This window comes from Sceloporus undulatus, chromosome 1, assembly GCF_019175285.1.
Source record: "Sceloporus undulatus isolate JIND9_A2432 ecotype Alabama chromosome 1, SceUnd_v1.1, whole genome shotgun sequence".
Lineage (NCBI taxonomy): Eukaryota > Metazoa > Chordata > Lepidosauria > Squamata > Phrynosomatidae > Sceloporus > Sceloporus undulatus.
The window spans coordinates 167734490-167751503 of record NC_056522.1 but is presented as its reverse complement, the minus strand read 5'-3'; the positions used below and the strand labels follow the sequence as shown (position 1 = coordinate 167751503).

Genomic DNA, 17014 nt, shown 5'->3' with positions numbered 1-17014 from the left:
AACCCTCTAGTCTAGTTTGTACCAGTGGCATTCTGACCACAGCCTGAGGATAATTACTTTGAAACCAGCACAGGCCTTGTTAATGCATGTTTTCCCATGGATGATCAGCATGTTCCACATCCTTGGCCCTCAATGGCTTATACATCAGCATTAGATGGAGGAGAGCAATTATCGTTTAGTCTTTTTAAGATTTCTCAGTCTTGGCTCTGGGGAGATGTTAAGTCTGTCGCTCATTACAAGCATAATATCGACTTGTCCTTTATTACACGAAGGTATCTCTGCATGCCATGTGAAATCCAGACCACTGATGTGTATTCACTGGAGACTCTTTAAAATTTATTTTTGTTACTTATTTTTACATTCACTCTGGCTCACAGTGGTTGAGAACCCTGAAAAGCTTTTGAAACCCCCCAAATGTTTTCAAAGCAGGAGATTTTAGTGTGCTGCTGTCATATTCAGCACTTGGCAGCACATGCAGAACTAAATAACACATTGAAATAGTTGAATATGTGGTGCCAGTGATCCTTTTCGGTAACAAGAAGCACTGAGCACTAGTACCAATCATTTCACTTGCCTGCAAATGCCTTCTGCTCCTTCTCTGCATATTGTCAAATGGGTGAACCAAAACACATTTGGTCTCTTGGCTTAACTGCATTTATTTTTCCTGCTCATTACAGATACATCTCAGATGTCTGACATAGTCATATTATCCATGTTCCTCAAAAGGCCTCAGTTCTTCTGTCCTCCTCCCTACCCTGGGCCCCGCATCTCTAATCTTAGGTATCATTTTGCTACCGTTTGACAGCTTAGAGTACAATATTTACAAAGAGAAAGCCTTCAAAATTACTGTATGGGGCATCAAGTAAAAGATGTTCTTTATTTTGAGGTCTAGGACACTGGAAAACAAAATAATGGCCAGCAGATTGCAAACGATCAATATACATCCCACCTACAAAAAAGGAGACACAAGAGACTGCAGCAACTATAGAACAATAGCACTAATCTCCCACACAAGCAAAATCATGCTCAAAATTCTGCAACATAGATTTCAACCATACATGGAGAGAGAAATCTCAGAGGTCCACACAGGATTCAGGAAAGCAAAAAGCACTAGGGATTACATTGTAAACATGCAAAGGCTAATGAAGTACATCAGGGAATTCCAAAAGAAAATCAGCATGTGCTTTATAGACTATAGCAAAGCTTTTGATTGCATAGGTCATGAAAGGCTGTGGAATGCCCTTAAAAATATAGGTTTGCCAACACATCTGATAGTCTTGATGAGGAATCTGTACTCAGAACAAGAGGCTACTGTCAGAACAGAACATGGGAAAACAGAATGGTTCTCGATTGGCAAAGGAGTCAGACAAAACTGTATCCTTTCACCCTATCCATTTGGCTTGTATGCCAAAAATATCATACAAAGAGCAAGCTTTGACACAGAAGAAGGAATGAAGCTAGGAGGAAGGAATATCAATAATCTGAGATACGCAGATGGCACCATACTACTAACAGAAAATATCACAGACCTAGAACTACTACTAAAAAAGACCAAAGAAGAAAGTGAAAAGGCAGGCTTACTGTTGAACCACAATAATGACTACAAAGAATCTAAAAGACAATGAAGAAATAGAAGTAGTAAAAGAGTTCTCATACTGGGATCAGATATTGATAGCAATGAGGACTGCAGCCAGGAAATCAGAAGAAGATTAAGAATGGGGAAAGCAGCTATGAAAGAACTAGAAAAAAAACTCCAAAAATGCAAAGATATACAACTGAGAACAAAAGATAGAAGCGTACAAGCCATTTGTATTCCCTGTTACCATGTATTCCCTGTTATCATGAGAGCTGGACAATTAAGAAACAAGATAGGAAGAAAATCAATTCATTCAAGATATAGTGCTGGAGAAGGGTGCTGGGGATCCCACGGACAACCAAGAAGACAAACAAATGGGTCCTACAGCAGATCAGGCCAGAAATCTCCCTGGAAGCCAAGATAACAAAACTTAGGCTGTTGTAATTTGTACACATCACGAGAAGGCATTAATCATTGGAAAAAAGCAATAATGCTAGGAAAAGTGAAGGAAGGTAGAAAGAGAGGAATGCTGCATGCTAGATGGATGGATTATATTTGGGAGGCCGCAGGTATGAACTTACAGGAACTAAGCAGAGCAGTGGAGGACAGGGGTCTTGGAGATGTATCATCACTGGTTTCCCATGGCTCAAGATTGACTTGAGGGCAGTTAATAACAACAACAAAGAACACTGCTACTCAAAGTGGTAGTCCCTGGACCAGTGGTAGCCCCAAACCATTGGCTGATAGTCCCTGGTGAGTTTCCAGGAAAGAAAGGAACAGTTGTATTCAAATGGCATAATATGGTGCTGGTCCCTGTCAGTCCCTCCCATCAAAGAAGCACTGGTCTAGAAGACCCGGGCCGAGCTGCAATTCCATTGCAACTAGTAAACCAACTAATATTAAACTCCTTGCAAAGAACTTGTGGGAATGTATTTGCCTGTGTGTGTGTGTGTAATATATATATATATATATAGAGAGAGAGAGAGAGAGAGAGAGATCCATCTTGGTGTAGTGATTTGAGTATCGCACTAGGACTCTGGGAGACCTGGGTTTGAATGCCCACTCAGCCAGGGAAACCCACCTTGGGCAAGTCAGCCTCAAAGGAAGGCAAAAGCAAACACCTTTTGAACAAATCTTACCATGAAAACCTCATGATAGGGTCATCATAAGTCAGAAACGACTTGAAGGCACACAAAAACAACAACATATATCTACTGTTCAAATCTTATGACTCTCTGCTGGAGTAGAAGCAATGCAAGATGGGGGGAAAGCACTGTAAATAATCACATGCATTGATCCATGCACAGTAGGAGCCACTGCTGGTGGTTAGATTTACAAAATACTGTATATGTGAGTTAATACATATATTAACGCACAAGGATCATACAGTTCTTTTTGTGTGTTTTTTTCTTTGTAAATTATTGCATCACGGGAAAATATTTTCAAGAATACAATACTTTCAGAAAAGAATATGAAATATATTCACACATATCTTTTGAAATAAGTTTTTTTTTTAAAATTACAACTAACTTTCAATGAGAACATGCATAACCCTGTGGGGATTATTATGATGATATTATTATTATTATCATCATCATCATCATTTATAAAGCCAGTGAATGTGGAAGCTAAAGGAATGACTGCTCTTCAAAACCTGGAGGGGGAACCATCGAGCTAAAATAGCCTAGCTGTTATGCCTGGTGAATAAGAGGTCATAGCCCAGTGATGGCGAACTATGGCACGCGTGCCAGGGGTGGCACTCAGAGCCCTCTCTGTGGGCACATGTGCCGTCACCCCAGCATAGAGTTTGCCAGAGTTTGTTACTAGAAAGCCAGAGGGACATGACACTTTGCAATAAATAAGTGGGTTTTGGGTTGCTGTTTGGGCACTCAGTCTCTAAAAGTTCACAATCACTGTCATAGCCTATGGAATTAGAGCTTGCAAAGGAAATTAGTGATTGACATTTAGAAAATAATTCATCTTTTTTTATTATTGAAAACAGCCTGGTACACTAACAAAGCTTTAAAGTGAACTGTTTTATTTTTTAAATGTTTGAAGCCGTCTTGGTCTACTTCATCAGAACCAACTGAAAAAGGTAGAAAAGGTAGAGGAGCCCCAGTGTAAAATGGGGCACCTTTTGACAAGCCACCTGTTCCCAGGACTGGTTGGCCAGAGTGGGGATTACATGAGCCAAACTGGGATTCCAGAAAAACCTGCTGTGCATTTTGGGGAAAGGAAAGTCCAGTACGCATGTTGTTTGCAGGTATAACCATAGGACTTGAGCTATGCTCCAAACTGGCCCTTTAATCTTGAGCACAAAGGACTGAATAGCAAATTCTTCTTATGAGCCTATCCGGGCCTATTTGCTGAGAGAGCAAACCCGGAAACACAACACTGGTAGTTGCACAGCCCACTGCTGCAGCCATGTGTCACCTCTCCCTCTTTCATCCTCTACCACCTTCGTTCTTAATTCATGTCAGTGAATGTAAGAGTGAGGCACAGACCAGCATCCTGTTAGAATTGTACACAGGCATATGGTTGATTACGTACATGGAGTGTTTCTACTGGACACTGCACAACGCCTGTATCCTGTGCAAAATCGAGTTCCCCATGAAGGGACACATACCAATTAATACTAGCTGTGCAATCCACAATGGACCTCTACTCCTTCCATAAGTGGGTCTGAGGCCCCCCTGAGGAGCATGCAGAGACTCAGTGCAAAACATATGCTGATGGTGCATCACACTGCAGTTGTGAAAAGGGTTGCCACTCATGTGCATTGGGCCTGTCAGAATGTGGTACATTCTGTCAAGCAATTGTGGTTGGTATAATGTGTTTATAATACGCTAATGGTTTGACATATATAGTTGTTATAGGTTTATTGGGAAACGATGGGAGGCACAGTACTTAGGGGTTGGCTCAGATGTATGTTGGCGACTTGACTCAGGAATGTACAAATGTTTGGAGGAGTGAACTTCTCAGTACCTGATGGTGGGAACAGAATGTAGAGATGAAAACTGACTGGGGCTGGGGCTGGGCAATTAAGTGGGCATGGAAGAAAGGGCTGATATGTTTTAATTAATTACTGAATTGTTGAAGCCCATGAAAATCTGGGGTGGGACATTCCCAATTCTATGCCTATATTGGGGCATGAGGTCACTTCTGTGTGCAGATGTCTTCCTGTCAACATCCATGGTTTGTCTCGAATAAAACTGTACTGTTAGCAACACAGACAAGTTGTTCACTGAACTCCTAAGGAAAATAGCAGTTCTTGACAGGTCCAGATACATTGCATTAAAGTGGCATCCAGTAAAGGACTAATAGAACATAACAACCAATAGAACATCACAACCACAGAACACATTTACAGTGTTCTGTGGCAATGTAGGATCTGGGCTACTTCTCCAGAAGCTCTCTCCCAACATTTGCAGGGCCGTTCACCCTTCCCTTCATCCCTCCCATCAAGAGATATGGTTTCATCTTGCCTGTTACATCAGAAGGACAAGGGGGTTCCTTTATGGCATTTTTCACTAACTATTCACTTAAAGGGGAGAGGGAGCAAGAAAGTGATAGATCTGGTGCTCTATTTTTGGCCTCTTGCACTTTCTCATTAAATTTTTGAACAATTAGGGCCAAAACAGGAAGTCAGTAGAAGCTCTGTATCACAGACCTTGACCTACAAGCCTATGCTCTTTCTCTGTCCTCCTACCTCCCTTCCCTCCTGATCATTTGTTGTCTGTCTATCTGTTTGCTCCAGGCCTGTGGTCTCTGGAATACAAGAGGGATCTGACCAACCCCCTCTGCATCTCAGCCTGCCATGGACATACCGCTTGTCTTCGCCACCTGCTCTTCTGGCGGGCAGACCCCAATGCAGCCCCAGGAGGACGAAGTGCCCTCCATGAAGCCTGTAGCAAAGGGCACACTGAATGTGCTGAGCTCTTACTGGAACACAAGGCCAATCCTAATCTTCTGAGTGACGATGGTCAAGCCCCTCTGCATCTCTGCACCACCCAGGACACATTGGGGTAAGGAGATCATTGTCCTTCCACAGATTCTTATGGCCAATGTAGACTTATGCACAAAATGTAATGTTAACTTCCATTTCTTACTTTTGTGTGGTATAATGGTTTGAGCATTGGACTAGGGCTGCTGCCACATTGCAAAATTCATGCAATTTGACACCTTTAACTGCCATGGCTCCATCCTATGGAATCCTGGGATTTGTAGTTTCTTGTGACACCAGAGCTATCTGACAGAGAAGGCAAAATATCTCACAAGCCTACACATCCCAGAATTCCATATCATTGAACTATGACAGTTAAGGCAGTTTCATACTGCGTTAATTGTGAAGTGTAGATGCAGCTTAGGACTCTGGAGACCAGGGTTCCATGCTCTGCCATGGAAGCCCACAGGGTGGCCTCAGGCAAGTCAGGCTCTCTCAGCCTCAGAGGAAGGCAAACGCAAACCCCCTCTGAACAAATCTTGCCAAGAAAACCCCATGACAGATTCACCTTAGGGGTGCCATAAGTCAAAAACAACTTGAAGGCACACAACAACAAAATACTACACTGTATTTCTGCTTGGTTGAAAGAACTGACTGTTATTCACATAGCCACCAAGCCTTCTCCCAAATTTGCAGTGCATGACTGATAGGGATGCAATGATTAATCAACTAAAAAGTTTTGATTTAAAAGACACTTCCTGGTTAATTTGTTAGCACATTTTAAAAGCAGTCTGATTTACTGTAATACAAATATTATCCGGGTTCTCTTAGAAAATACATGCCGCAATCTTCTCATGTAGGTAGGTGGGAGTACCACTTCTAATGTGAGAGTGTTCTTAAAGACATGTACTCATGCCAGTAACAAATGAAGGAATGATTTTTGCCTTTGGGATGGTCTTAACATGACCTTTAACATAAACTTCTTTAGACCCAAGGTGGTGTATGAGTGCTAGAGTAGCTGTTTTATCGCATATCAAAAGCAAACTGAGGCGCGGTACACATCGCCTGCTAAAGGTGGGCTGGAGCCGCCACTCATTGCTGTGCAGCGCTACCACAGCAACCAAATGTCATGGTGCCACTGCGCAGCAAAAAAAGAGCATATGGAACAGCTCCAGTTTGCTGTGCCGCTATGATACCACAAGTGCCATTTGGATGTGGTGCAGCTGCGACATCACCAACACGTGCAGCGTGTGGATGGAACCGCACAATCATGGTGCACCTCCACACATACTAGGGTTAGGGACCATGCAGTAGCCGCATGGTCCTTAATCCTAAAATTGGCGCCAGCACGGCACAAAAGGGTGGTCTGTACCGCTGCTGAGACTCAGCGAGCGAGAGAGAAGCAGGTTTCTCCTTACCTCTCCTTATGGTGTCAAAGCAGTTCCATTCTCTTCCCAAGAGAGATGGTCATAAAAGTGTACCTTTTGTCACATGGCAAAAATCAGTTTGACAAGATTTATTTAATTATTTATTTCAAGGATTTTTATCCCCCCTTCCTCCCACAATAAACTTCAAAACAAGTTACAATAAGTTAAAAAGACTGAACTAAAATACCGATTACAGAGGTTAAAAGATAATTAAATATTGCCAATATTAAAACATAAGTTAAAAACAGCATGGTTAAAACCAATTTGAAAAACTATTAAAACCTTAAAACAGCACTCCACATTATCCCCACCAAATGCCTGCATGAATAAAAATGTCTTCAGCTGCCATTGAAAAGAGAGCAGGGAGGGAGCCAACCTAACGTCCCATGGAAGGGAGTTCCACAATCTGGGAGCAGCCACAGAGAAAGCTCTCTCTCAACTGCACCTACAAGGGTGGTGGGACTGAGAGAAAGCCCTCTCCTGCCAATCTCAGCACTTTACTGGCTTTTATAGGGCAATACAGTCCTTCAGATAGTCTGGACCCAAGCCATTTAGGGCTTTAAAGGTCAAAACTAGCATGCTGAATTCTGCCTGGAAACAGACCAGTAGCCAGTGCAGCTGTTTCAGCAGGGGAGGGACATGATCCGTGTAGTCAGCCTCAGTCAACAGCCTGGCATCCAAGTTCAGAGTTGAGTCCAGGAGCACACCCAAGCTGCAACCCTGAGATTTCAGGAGGAGTGTAACCCCATCCAGTACCAGCACAGTCCCTGTTCCCTGATGTGCCTTACGACTGACCAGGAGCACCTCTATCTTGTCGGGATTAAGTTTCACTTTGTTCACCCTCATCTAGTCCATTATTTACAGAAGACACTGATTCAGTACAGAGACAGCTTCCTTGGAGTCAGATGGAACGGAGAGATATAGTTGGGTGTCATCAGCATATTGGTGACACTCCACCCCAAAACTCAGGATGACCTCTCCCAGCAGTTTCATGTAGATGTTAAATAACATAGGGGACAGAACAGAACTCTGAGGGATCCCACAATCCAATGGCCAGGGGGTAAAACAGAAGTCCCCCAAACACAACCTTCTGAGTTCGTCCCTCCAAGAAGGGCTGAAGGCATTGTAAGACAATGCACCCAAGTCCCATCCCAAAGAGGTGACCCAGAAGAATACTATGGTTGATGGCATCAAAAGCCACTGAGAGATGCAGCAGAACCAACAGGGACACACTCCCCCTGGCCAGTTCCCTGAGTAGGTCATCCACCAAGGTGACCAAAGCTGTCTCTCTCCCATAGCCAGGTCTGAAGCCAGACTGAAATGGATCTAGATAATCCATTTCATCCAAGAACCCCTAGAGCTGGAAAGGGCACAAAAGGCATGCTTTTTTGACCATCACCCTCTGGAAGGAGAATGGAAGCACTACGACATCATGCAAAGAAGTAAGCAGAAATCTGCTTCTGTCTCACTGGATCTCAGCTCTCTTTAGACACACGATAAAGCTCTAGGGCTCCAGTGATTCAAGGTTTGAAAACTTGTTCAGCCACAGAAATCCACTGGGTGACTTGCACAAGTTACACACTCTTACACTCAGAAGAAGCAAACACAAAACCCTTCTGAACAAATTTTGTCAAGAAACCCCCCCTGACTGACTCACCATAAATTGGAGTCAATCAATTAATGTTGCATAAGCAATTAATATTCATACGATAAAACAGCTCATATTTTTTAATCAGCTGACAGCTGTAGTAACAGATCATATAAATATGAAAAGCTGTGTTTACACTTTGCATAGTTCATATTGCACACAGGCCTAGAGGCAATTCTGACAGAAAGTGGTGTCCTTTTCTGGGCACACACAGATTCTTTACAACATATACAAATACACATATAACCCATACATTAATTACAAAGCTCTGATTGTAATTACAATATTTTCATTGGTGATCCCTCTTGGAGTCATGACACAGCTGCTAGGCTTTCTCTGGCCTCATTTTCTAGCGGAGTCATCTCCATGGCTTCCTCCACTTTTGTGGATCAAGAGATTGAACATTCTCACCTTCATTTCCCGTTTGGAGAGTGTCCTTGGTCACAAGTCCTTGGTCACAAGTCAGGTACTAGGTCCACTTGTAGCAGAATGCTGCATTTAAAGCAAGAATGGGCAGCTACACAGCAAATGGGGGCTAATTTTCCCCAAACCCCACCATACATTGCATCTGCTCCTCTGCACACCAAAATATTTGGAGATTTGCACTGCATATTTACCAAATGGAAATGAGAAGTGATGCAACGTTTTTATCAATACAGTATATAGATGGGGGAAAAATAGGTGTATGTGGGAGTGCAGGGTTGTAGAGGATGTATTTATTTGTTTATTTATTCCATTTTTACCCCATCTTTCTCTTGGCAAGGAACCCACAGCAGATTACAATAATTTTAAATAAAATTTGCTTAAATTTTATATTTTAAAAGTTTTTTTAAATAACAATTTAACGCTTGTTCTACCATAAGATTAAACATCCTTCAAAGGCCTGCCCAAGTACATAGGTCTTCACCTGATAGCAGAAAGAAACCAGGGAAGGGATTAATTGGATTTCCCATGAGGACGAGTTCCATGGTCTGGACGCAGCCACTGAGAAGGTTCTGTCTTCCCCTGTTTTGGACTCTCTGAATATAGTCTTAAAGTTTTAAAAAGCAGAAAAATTGGCTGAAGCTTTGCAGCCATAAAAGTGGGCTTCAGGGGCCAAGTATGGTATGCAAGCCATGCTTTCCCCAGCCCCAATTTAAAAGGACCTTTCCCCCCATCACTTCCCAAAGCCTCAATTAAAAAGTGCTTTGATACTTCCCAAATAAGGTGTTTTTCACAGTGACTCATTACTTATAATTCTCCTGATGGTACAAATAAAGTAATAATAATGTGTGTGCCCCCTGCCACCTTGGAAGCTTAAGCAGCTTAAGCTTTGAAAAAGGTCCCAGTATGGTTTAAATTGGATCATGATACCAAATGATTCAGTTTAAACCACTATGGTTCCCACTTAATACGAATCACTGAAGCTATTCGGAAAGGAGATCATGGTTTTTACCCATTTAACCCGCATCAAAAAGACGCTGGTAAAATGCAGTGTATTTTGGCTTGAATTGATTCAGCCCAAGTGGGAACCAGGCAGATTCGAATCAGATTCGAATCTGCCCTGGTTCCCACTGGCAGTGGCTTTTCCCTGGCCTCTCTGCCCCAGCCATGCCTCCCTCCATCCTCAGCCTTCTCCCGTCACTGGCCTCTCTTGCCTGCTCTATCCCCAGCTTCTCTGTCCCCGGCCCCTTGCCTTCTGGTCCCCACAGCCTCCTTACCGGCCTCCCAGGCTTCTGTACAACCTCCTTACCGGCCTCCCCTTATGGCTGTCCTGAACCAGTTCCTGAAACTGATGCAAACACAATGGGAACCACTGTGTTTGCTGAACCGGTTTCAGGAATTGGTTCAGGAATCAGATCTAAAGGTAAATGGGAATCAGGCCTTTGTTTCCCAAATGTATGTGTACATGTAAGTACTTATAAAAATTACAATTAACAAGCACCAACTCAAAAGAGAGATTCCTGTGCATACTTAAGGGAATCCTTCTTCAAAAATTAAGTATTACCCCCTTTTTTAAAAATTTGACTAAGACCTTCCATGTATAAGTAGTGGATTTAACCTTGTATTTCTTTTACTTATTATTCTTTTATATAAAAAAATCACACTCTTCCTTGCTATCCCAAAGAAGTGAAAGTAGCACACATGATCCTAAAGCTCCCAGAAAGTTGAGTAGAGATTTGAAAGTAATGCAAAGCACTCTAACCATTATATCATGGTTGTCATTGTTGGACCATACTGTAGCCAGGAGATAAAATAATTGGTAAAAAGCATTAATGAAAATAAAGCATTTGTATGAAACACACAAAGCCATTCCTAATAAGTGTGAAGCATTTTAGTATTAAAATTTGAAAAATACACAGTAAAATGCCATTAACTGCCATTGATTAATATAACTCATGATAACTAGTCTTCTCTGACTGAAAACTTCAAGTGAGTAATGTGTTACATGAAACAGTTGAACTGGAGATTTTGTGATCTACAGCAGCAGAAGCATCATGTAATCACAAGCTATATCATCACTAGGGCAAAGAAAAACAGAATTTCAAATATGAATATCTCAATAATTTCACATTTTGGACTCCTGCTTGTCACCAGAATATTAGAATCATTTCACTCAACCAGTGTACAAGAAATCATCTGTTGAAATACTGTCCTATAAGTGGAATGAATTTGGGTAGCTAAAGTAATCTCATGTAGAAGACCAGGGAAAAGAAAAAAGTAAGTGCCACATTTACATTTTCTTCCAAAAGCTCTTACGACTTTAGTTTTTAGGCTCTTCATTACAACATAGTCACCAGCCACTGTTGCATCTGAGACGGCACTGGATGAAACCTAAACACCAGAATTTTGGCTTGGAAAGAAATTTGAGGGCAAAGGAAAAGAATCCTTACTTGTTCCATGTAAGCAAAAACTTTGAGGTTATCTCTGTGGCTGTCTGACTGTGAAGACATCTTTGTTGATGCACACCATGTTTTACCCAAATGGGAAGGGGGGCACTATTTGAGCTGCAATCCTATAACCCACATATATCACAGATGCAATGTTGAAAGAGCTGAGCCAAGTCTAAGCCCTTGAATATTGTGGCTTTATAATGGAAATGCTGTCAGGCCCTTAACTACAGCAGCGCTACTGGATGCCTCTACAATAACTAAGCCATCTACTTGGAAGGATCAAAAATTAACAGATGTTTCAGATGGGTTTTGAGGATTCGACCACTGCTTTTCAATAGCAGAGACTTATGCTAAAGTTAGATAGTGAGGAGGTCAAGCTTTAGGTAACAAACATATTCTCTTTGATTAGGGGAAACTACTTTCCCCTGATTTTTTTTCAAGTAATGGATTCAAGGTCATCCTTAATTTTTTACCGACAAAGAGCAGGTCATTGACCTACATAGAGAGCTATTTTATTTGGCTCCCTCTTTGTAACAATGGCCTGAACACCTATGTGTCAGGTTCTTCAATGTTCCCATATAGTCTGCGATTCACCATGGGGGCAGGACTTAAAAACCTTTGAGCCTCTCAGTGACAAGGATAAAAAAAAATTATCTGGGCTTCCTTCCAACCATTTCAACTTTCAGAATCCATGAGAATTCAAACAATAAAATAAAATAAAATAAAATAGAAAAGATACAGGAGCTTTAATCTAGAAGCTTTTTGAAGACATTTTTTTAAAAAAAGTTCCAGCAAAGTTCATTTCTGTCTTCTTCACTTTAGGAGTCATGCATGCCAACTTCGCCCTATTTAGTAGAGTTCCTCTCCTTGACCTTCTTTTTATAGCCGCGATAATTAACATGGTGGGGTAAGAGGAGTCTACAAATTCACTGCACTCTCTTTGCAAAAGCTGGGATGATTAAAAAAAAGGGGGAGAACCCTGTGGGTTTTTGTAGAAACTACAATTGAGGGGGAGAAAAGGTTCTTTGTTTCTATACTTTGGCCATGCCATAGGGCCAAAAAGTACAATGAAATACAAACAGGGTCTCCAAGTCAGAGTTAAGTCAAAAAGGCACTTTTCAACAAAACACTGGGGAAGCTGGTGTGGGCTTCAGAGCAGAAGTATAGCAGTCAGAAGGAAAATGACTAGCCCATTGATTTCCTAGAAGTGGTGGTAAATGCAAGTGTTTTGAAATAAGTGGAGTTATCCCAGGTAAATCAGAACAGGCATCTCATTTGTAGAGGGCCATTGTGCCTTATCCAGTTAACTCCTTTCTAAAAAATATCAAACTGGTCTGCAAATTAGCTGTGGAGATATGTTTGATGTGGCAGAAACCTGCCATCTTTCTAACATCTCTCTCCCACACCAGTATCCACACCCCAAAAGGTAGGTGGTAGATAAATTTATTTTCTTCTGCTGCCACAACAATTCCAGGTCCCCTTAACTTTGAAGACAGGTAGGAGCACATGTTCTTCAACAATATAGAAACATGTCAGGAATGCTTCGTCCACACGGTCTCCGCAAGGCATGGAACCACTTGAGAATCCCAGGTTAAGAACCTCAGTTTGAGTTCCCATTCCTATTTACTATGAGCAAAGAATGGTTGTTCTCTCTGTGAATGGAAGGGAAGGGTGCTTTCTTTGTGAGCCAGCATTGCCATACTTTGCTTTCTACAACTATGACTGCAGTCCTAAGCAGGCTTACCAGAAAGAAAACCTTAACATAGGCTTGGGCTACAGATTTTATTTTCAGCATTATAGCACCTCCTATGCCCTACATGTTGGGCTAGAAGATAAATCCAGCTAGATGAATTGTAAAACCACAATTTTGCATTTTGTGCTACACAGGATAAAGTTATGTAGTAGACACAACAAAGCTCTTAAAAAGGCATAATCTCAGTTCCAGATAGGGCATAATGATCCATTCAAGGCCCCAAAATTACTCAATTTCTGTGAAAATGCTTGTAATTCCTTCTGTAACATCTGTTCTTCAAATCGTTGCTGCCTATTTGAATTGTGAGAGATCATCATAGGGGGTAGGGGTTTTGTTTAGTTTTGTTTTAAGGCACTTCATGGCCTCTTTCCTACAAAGAGCAGGTGAAGAGGTAAGCCTGAGTCTAAGTGATGGTGCTTCAGACCAGTAGGAGAACACATGACAGAACACATATTGTTGTGAATACAATGCAAACTCACAAGGGGGTGGGGGATGGATAAGAAAGGATTTATGGTTTAGTGTCACTGCAAACATTTAAAATAGTTCGTCATGGTGAGTGCTGGAGAAGAGTTCTGCAAATACCGTGTACTGCTAAAAAAAAAAGACCAACAAATGGGTCCTAGAGAAAACCAGACTCAGACTCTCCCTGTAAGCAAAGATAACTAAACTGATGTTGTCATAGTGTGGCTATATCATAAGAAGAAAGGACTGACTAGAAAAGACAATCATGCTTGGTAAAATTGAGGGCAATAGACCGTATATACTCGACTATAAGTCAACCTCATGTATAAATCGAGGGCAGGTTTTGAGGTCAGAATTATGGATTTTGATGTGACCCGTGGACAAGTAGAGGGTAAAACCAAGGGGCATGTAACTAAGATTCTAAAGGATGAAACAAAAGAAACAAAGAACTTATAAAATTCCAGCAGGCATACCTGTTTTCACCCTAAAGGCTGGATGGATGAGTGAGTAGAGGGAAATCAGTGCTTCCAGAGCAGATTGTGCCCTTGCCTTTCACCAGGGGATGGTTCCTTTTTTAAATAAGAATTAAAGTGCAGTACTTATATTGACCTGTGGATAAGTTGACTCAGTTTTTTGGGTCCAATTTTTGACTAAAATTTCTAGACTTAGACATGAGTATATACAGTATATGCCAGATGGATGGATTCAATCCGGGAAGCTGCAGCCATGATTCTGCAGAAGCTGAACAGGGTGGTTGAGGACAAGGTGACTTGGAGGTCTCTCATTCTTAGGGCCACCATAAGTCAAAGTCAGCTCAAAGGCAATTAACAGCAACAAAGTTTTTACTAGTTACTAGTTAAATAACATTTAACTGATTAATTAATCTGTTGTGAAAGAGATAAATAGACCTAAAACAGTGGTTCTCAAATGATGGGGTGGAACTCCCAATGGGGAGCACAAGAGTTGCTTAAGGGGAGTACGACTTGGAAGCCCTGATTTCCCCTCTCCCCCCCCTTCCCACCACTCTCCTTCTATTCCTCTTCCCAACATCTTCTGTCCTGAAAGGGAAGAGAAAAATGAGGAGGATGTTTGGAGCAGTCATTTCAGCCTGAGGGAGGAGGAGTAGAGCAGGGAAGCTAGTGGATTGTGGTCACGGGGCGTAGGGTCATCTTATGCAGCTGCTGCTTTTTCCTCCACTTGTTCCATCATCGCCCTGTTCTCAGGATGAAACATTGCTGCAGATGCAACACATTCTCTTACACACCCATGGTATGTCTCTCAGTGTATGAGTGACTTTCGCTCAGACGCTAATTCTTATACTTCAAAGATATAGCCATGTTAGTCTGTAGAATCAGTGTGTATAGAGATCTAATAGTACCTTTGAGACTAATTGAAAGAAACAAGTTGGAAGCATGAGCTTTCATAAATTTAAGTCTACTTCCTCACATGCATCTGAGGAAGTAGAATTAAGTCTATGAAAGCTCATGCTGCCAACTTCTATCTTTCACTCTAATGCCCTGGTGGTGCAGTGGTTAAATACCTGTACTGCAGCCATTTACTCAAAACCACAAGGTTGTGAGTTCAAGACCAGCAAAAGGGCCCAAGCTCGACTCAGGCTTGCATCCTTCCGAGGAGGGAGCTAAAATGCGTACCCAGACTGTTGGGGGCAAATTAGCTTACTTGCTAATTAGCTTACTTGCTGTTCACCGCTATGATCTTTGGAATAGCGGTATATAAACAAAACAAATTATTATTATTCTTAGTAATGCTCTTTTTCTGACTCTCTCCCTCCGATATGTTCATTCACACACAATCTTCCACACAAATTCTGTCTCTCTCTCACATACAGTCACCCTCTACATCAGTTTTTATGTACAGTATTTGCACTTGTGTATGGTGGAATACATAAGAAAATGAATGTTTTTGTGTGAGAGAGTAAATGAGTATGTGTGTGGGTAGAAGACTGAAAGAACATGACTGTGTACATATCTGTGAGCACTGGCTTATTTAAGCATGGCTTTTGTAAGACAGTATGTGTACAGTTTACATATGTGTTAAGTCTTGAATTTATTTAAATAAAACTGTTCCAGTTTGGGCAATGTTACTTCCTTATAGAATGTTAAAATGGGAATATACATAAAATATGCACACTGAACAACAACAAAAATAGCCATATACTTTGTTGAGAGAGGGGAGCAACATCCACATGTAGATGTAAAGGGGGTCACAAGGGTAAAATGTTTGAGAAACGCTGCCTTAGAAGATAAGGAGACGGTTGAAAAAGATGATTCCTCTTGATTCTGCTCCCAAATTGAGAGAGAGGGGTGGGGAGCAAACTGGATGTGACCATAAGACAAGAAGTACTTCTTGAACAAGATGGCACTTTTTACATATGAAAGAGAGAAATAAAGAAGGAAGGAAGGAAGGAAGGAAGGAGGGAGGGAGGGAAGGAAGGAAGGAAGGAAGGAAGGAAGGAAGGAAGGAAGGAAGGAAGGAAGGAAGGAAGGCCAGACAGAGAAAGAGCTGTGTAAAGTGTCTTTTGGAGAACTGATTATTTTTAGAAATCTGATGTGATTAGTAGAGTTGGCTGTCTGTTGAAGTGTTTAAGCTGTATGCCCAGCCCTGTCTACTTGGAAAGCAACCCTGCCAGATATCTTCTGTCCCAAACTATCAACTGCCTAGAAATAGCACAGCCAGTGCAAACTTTTCCAGTAAACAATGTCCCCCACCCACTCACCCACCCACTTTCCTTCCAGCCATGTTAGTGCATTCCATCCACGTCTGTTTTCGGGGCTATTTTTAACTTAATAAGGTTGGTTACTTAAGATAAAACAGAAGGAGCCCCTTGCTGTTCAGGAGGCACCCTGCCGAGCCTCCAGGGAGCTGAGCATCCAAGGCAGGGTATTCACCTCTGTGCTTCCTTTTCATCACTACCTCTCGGTTAATTACACCAAACAGCAGAAGGGGGTTCAAGAGGTGAACGCAGGGCTAGAACTTTTAGGGTCTGCAGTGTGACAGTGCGCGTCTGCTTGGGGAGCACATAAAGAAGGAGGCCAAGAGACACAGTAAGCTGTCTTGAAGGACAAAGGCCCCCACGGGTGTCCCTAGACTTCTGGAAAAGAGGAAACTGTCTTAGAAAAGCTTTCCTTTTGCTCATCAGCCATTGCTGCGGATCTATGCCTTCATTTAGCAAACATTTGGAGCATATCCTCCTTACAAAGAAAGTTCACTGCATATGTAAAATACGTAGCTAAAAAGGGGGGGGGGGGGTTTGTATGAATTGGAAAGTGAAGGGGGTTCCTGTCACAGAAAGAAGGGAAGGGAGAAGTCTT

At 41.9% G+C, this 17014-nt stretch overlaps 1 protein-coding gene across 3 annotated transcripts in view; it reads left to right on the top strand.

The window, feature by feature from the left end:
• The window catches only part of ASB18 (ankyrin repeat and SOCS box containing 18), a 54819-nt gene that overhangs the window by 21740 nt on the left and 16065 nt on the right, over nucleotides 1-17014 (top strand). For all 3 annotated transcript variants that reach the window (XM_042445171.1, XM_042445170.1, XM_042445169.1), the window contains one exon: nucleotides 5334-5601. In XM_042445171.1, the coding sequence (XP_042301105.1) occupies nucleotides 5334-5601 (268 nt within the window). The remainder of the gene's footprint in view (nucleotides 1-5333; nucleotides 5602-17014) is intronic.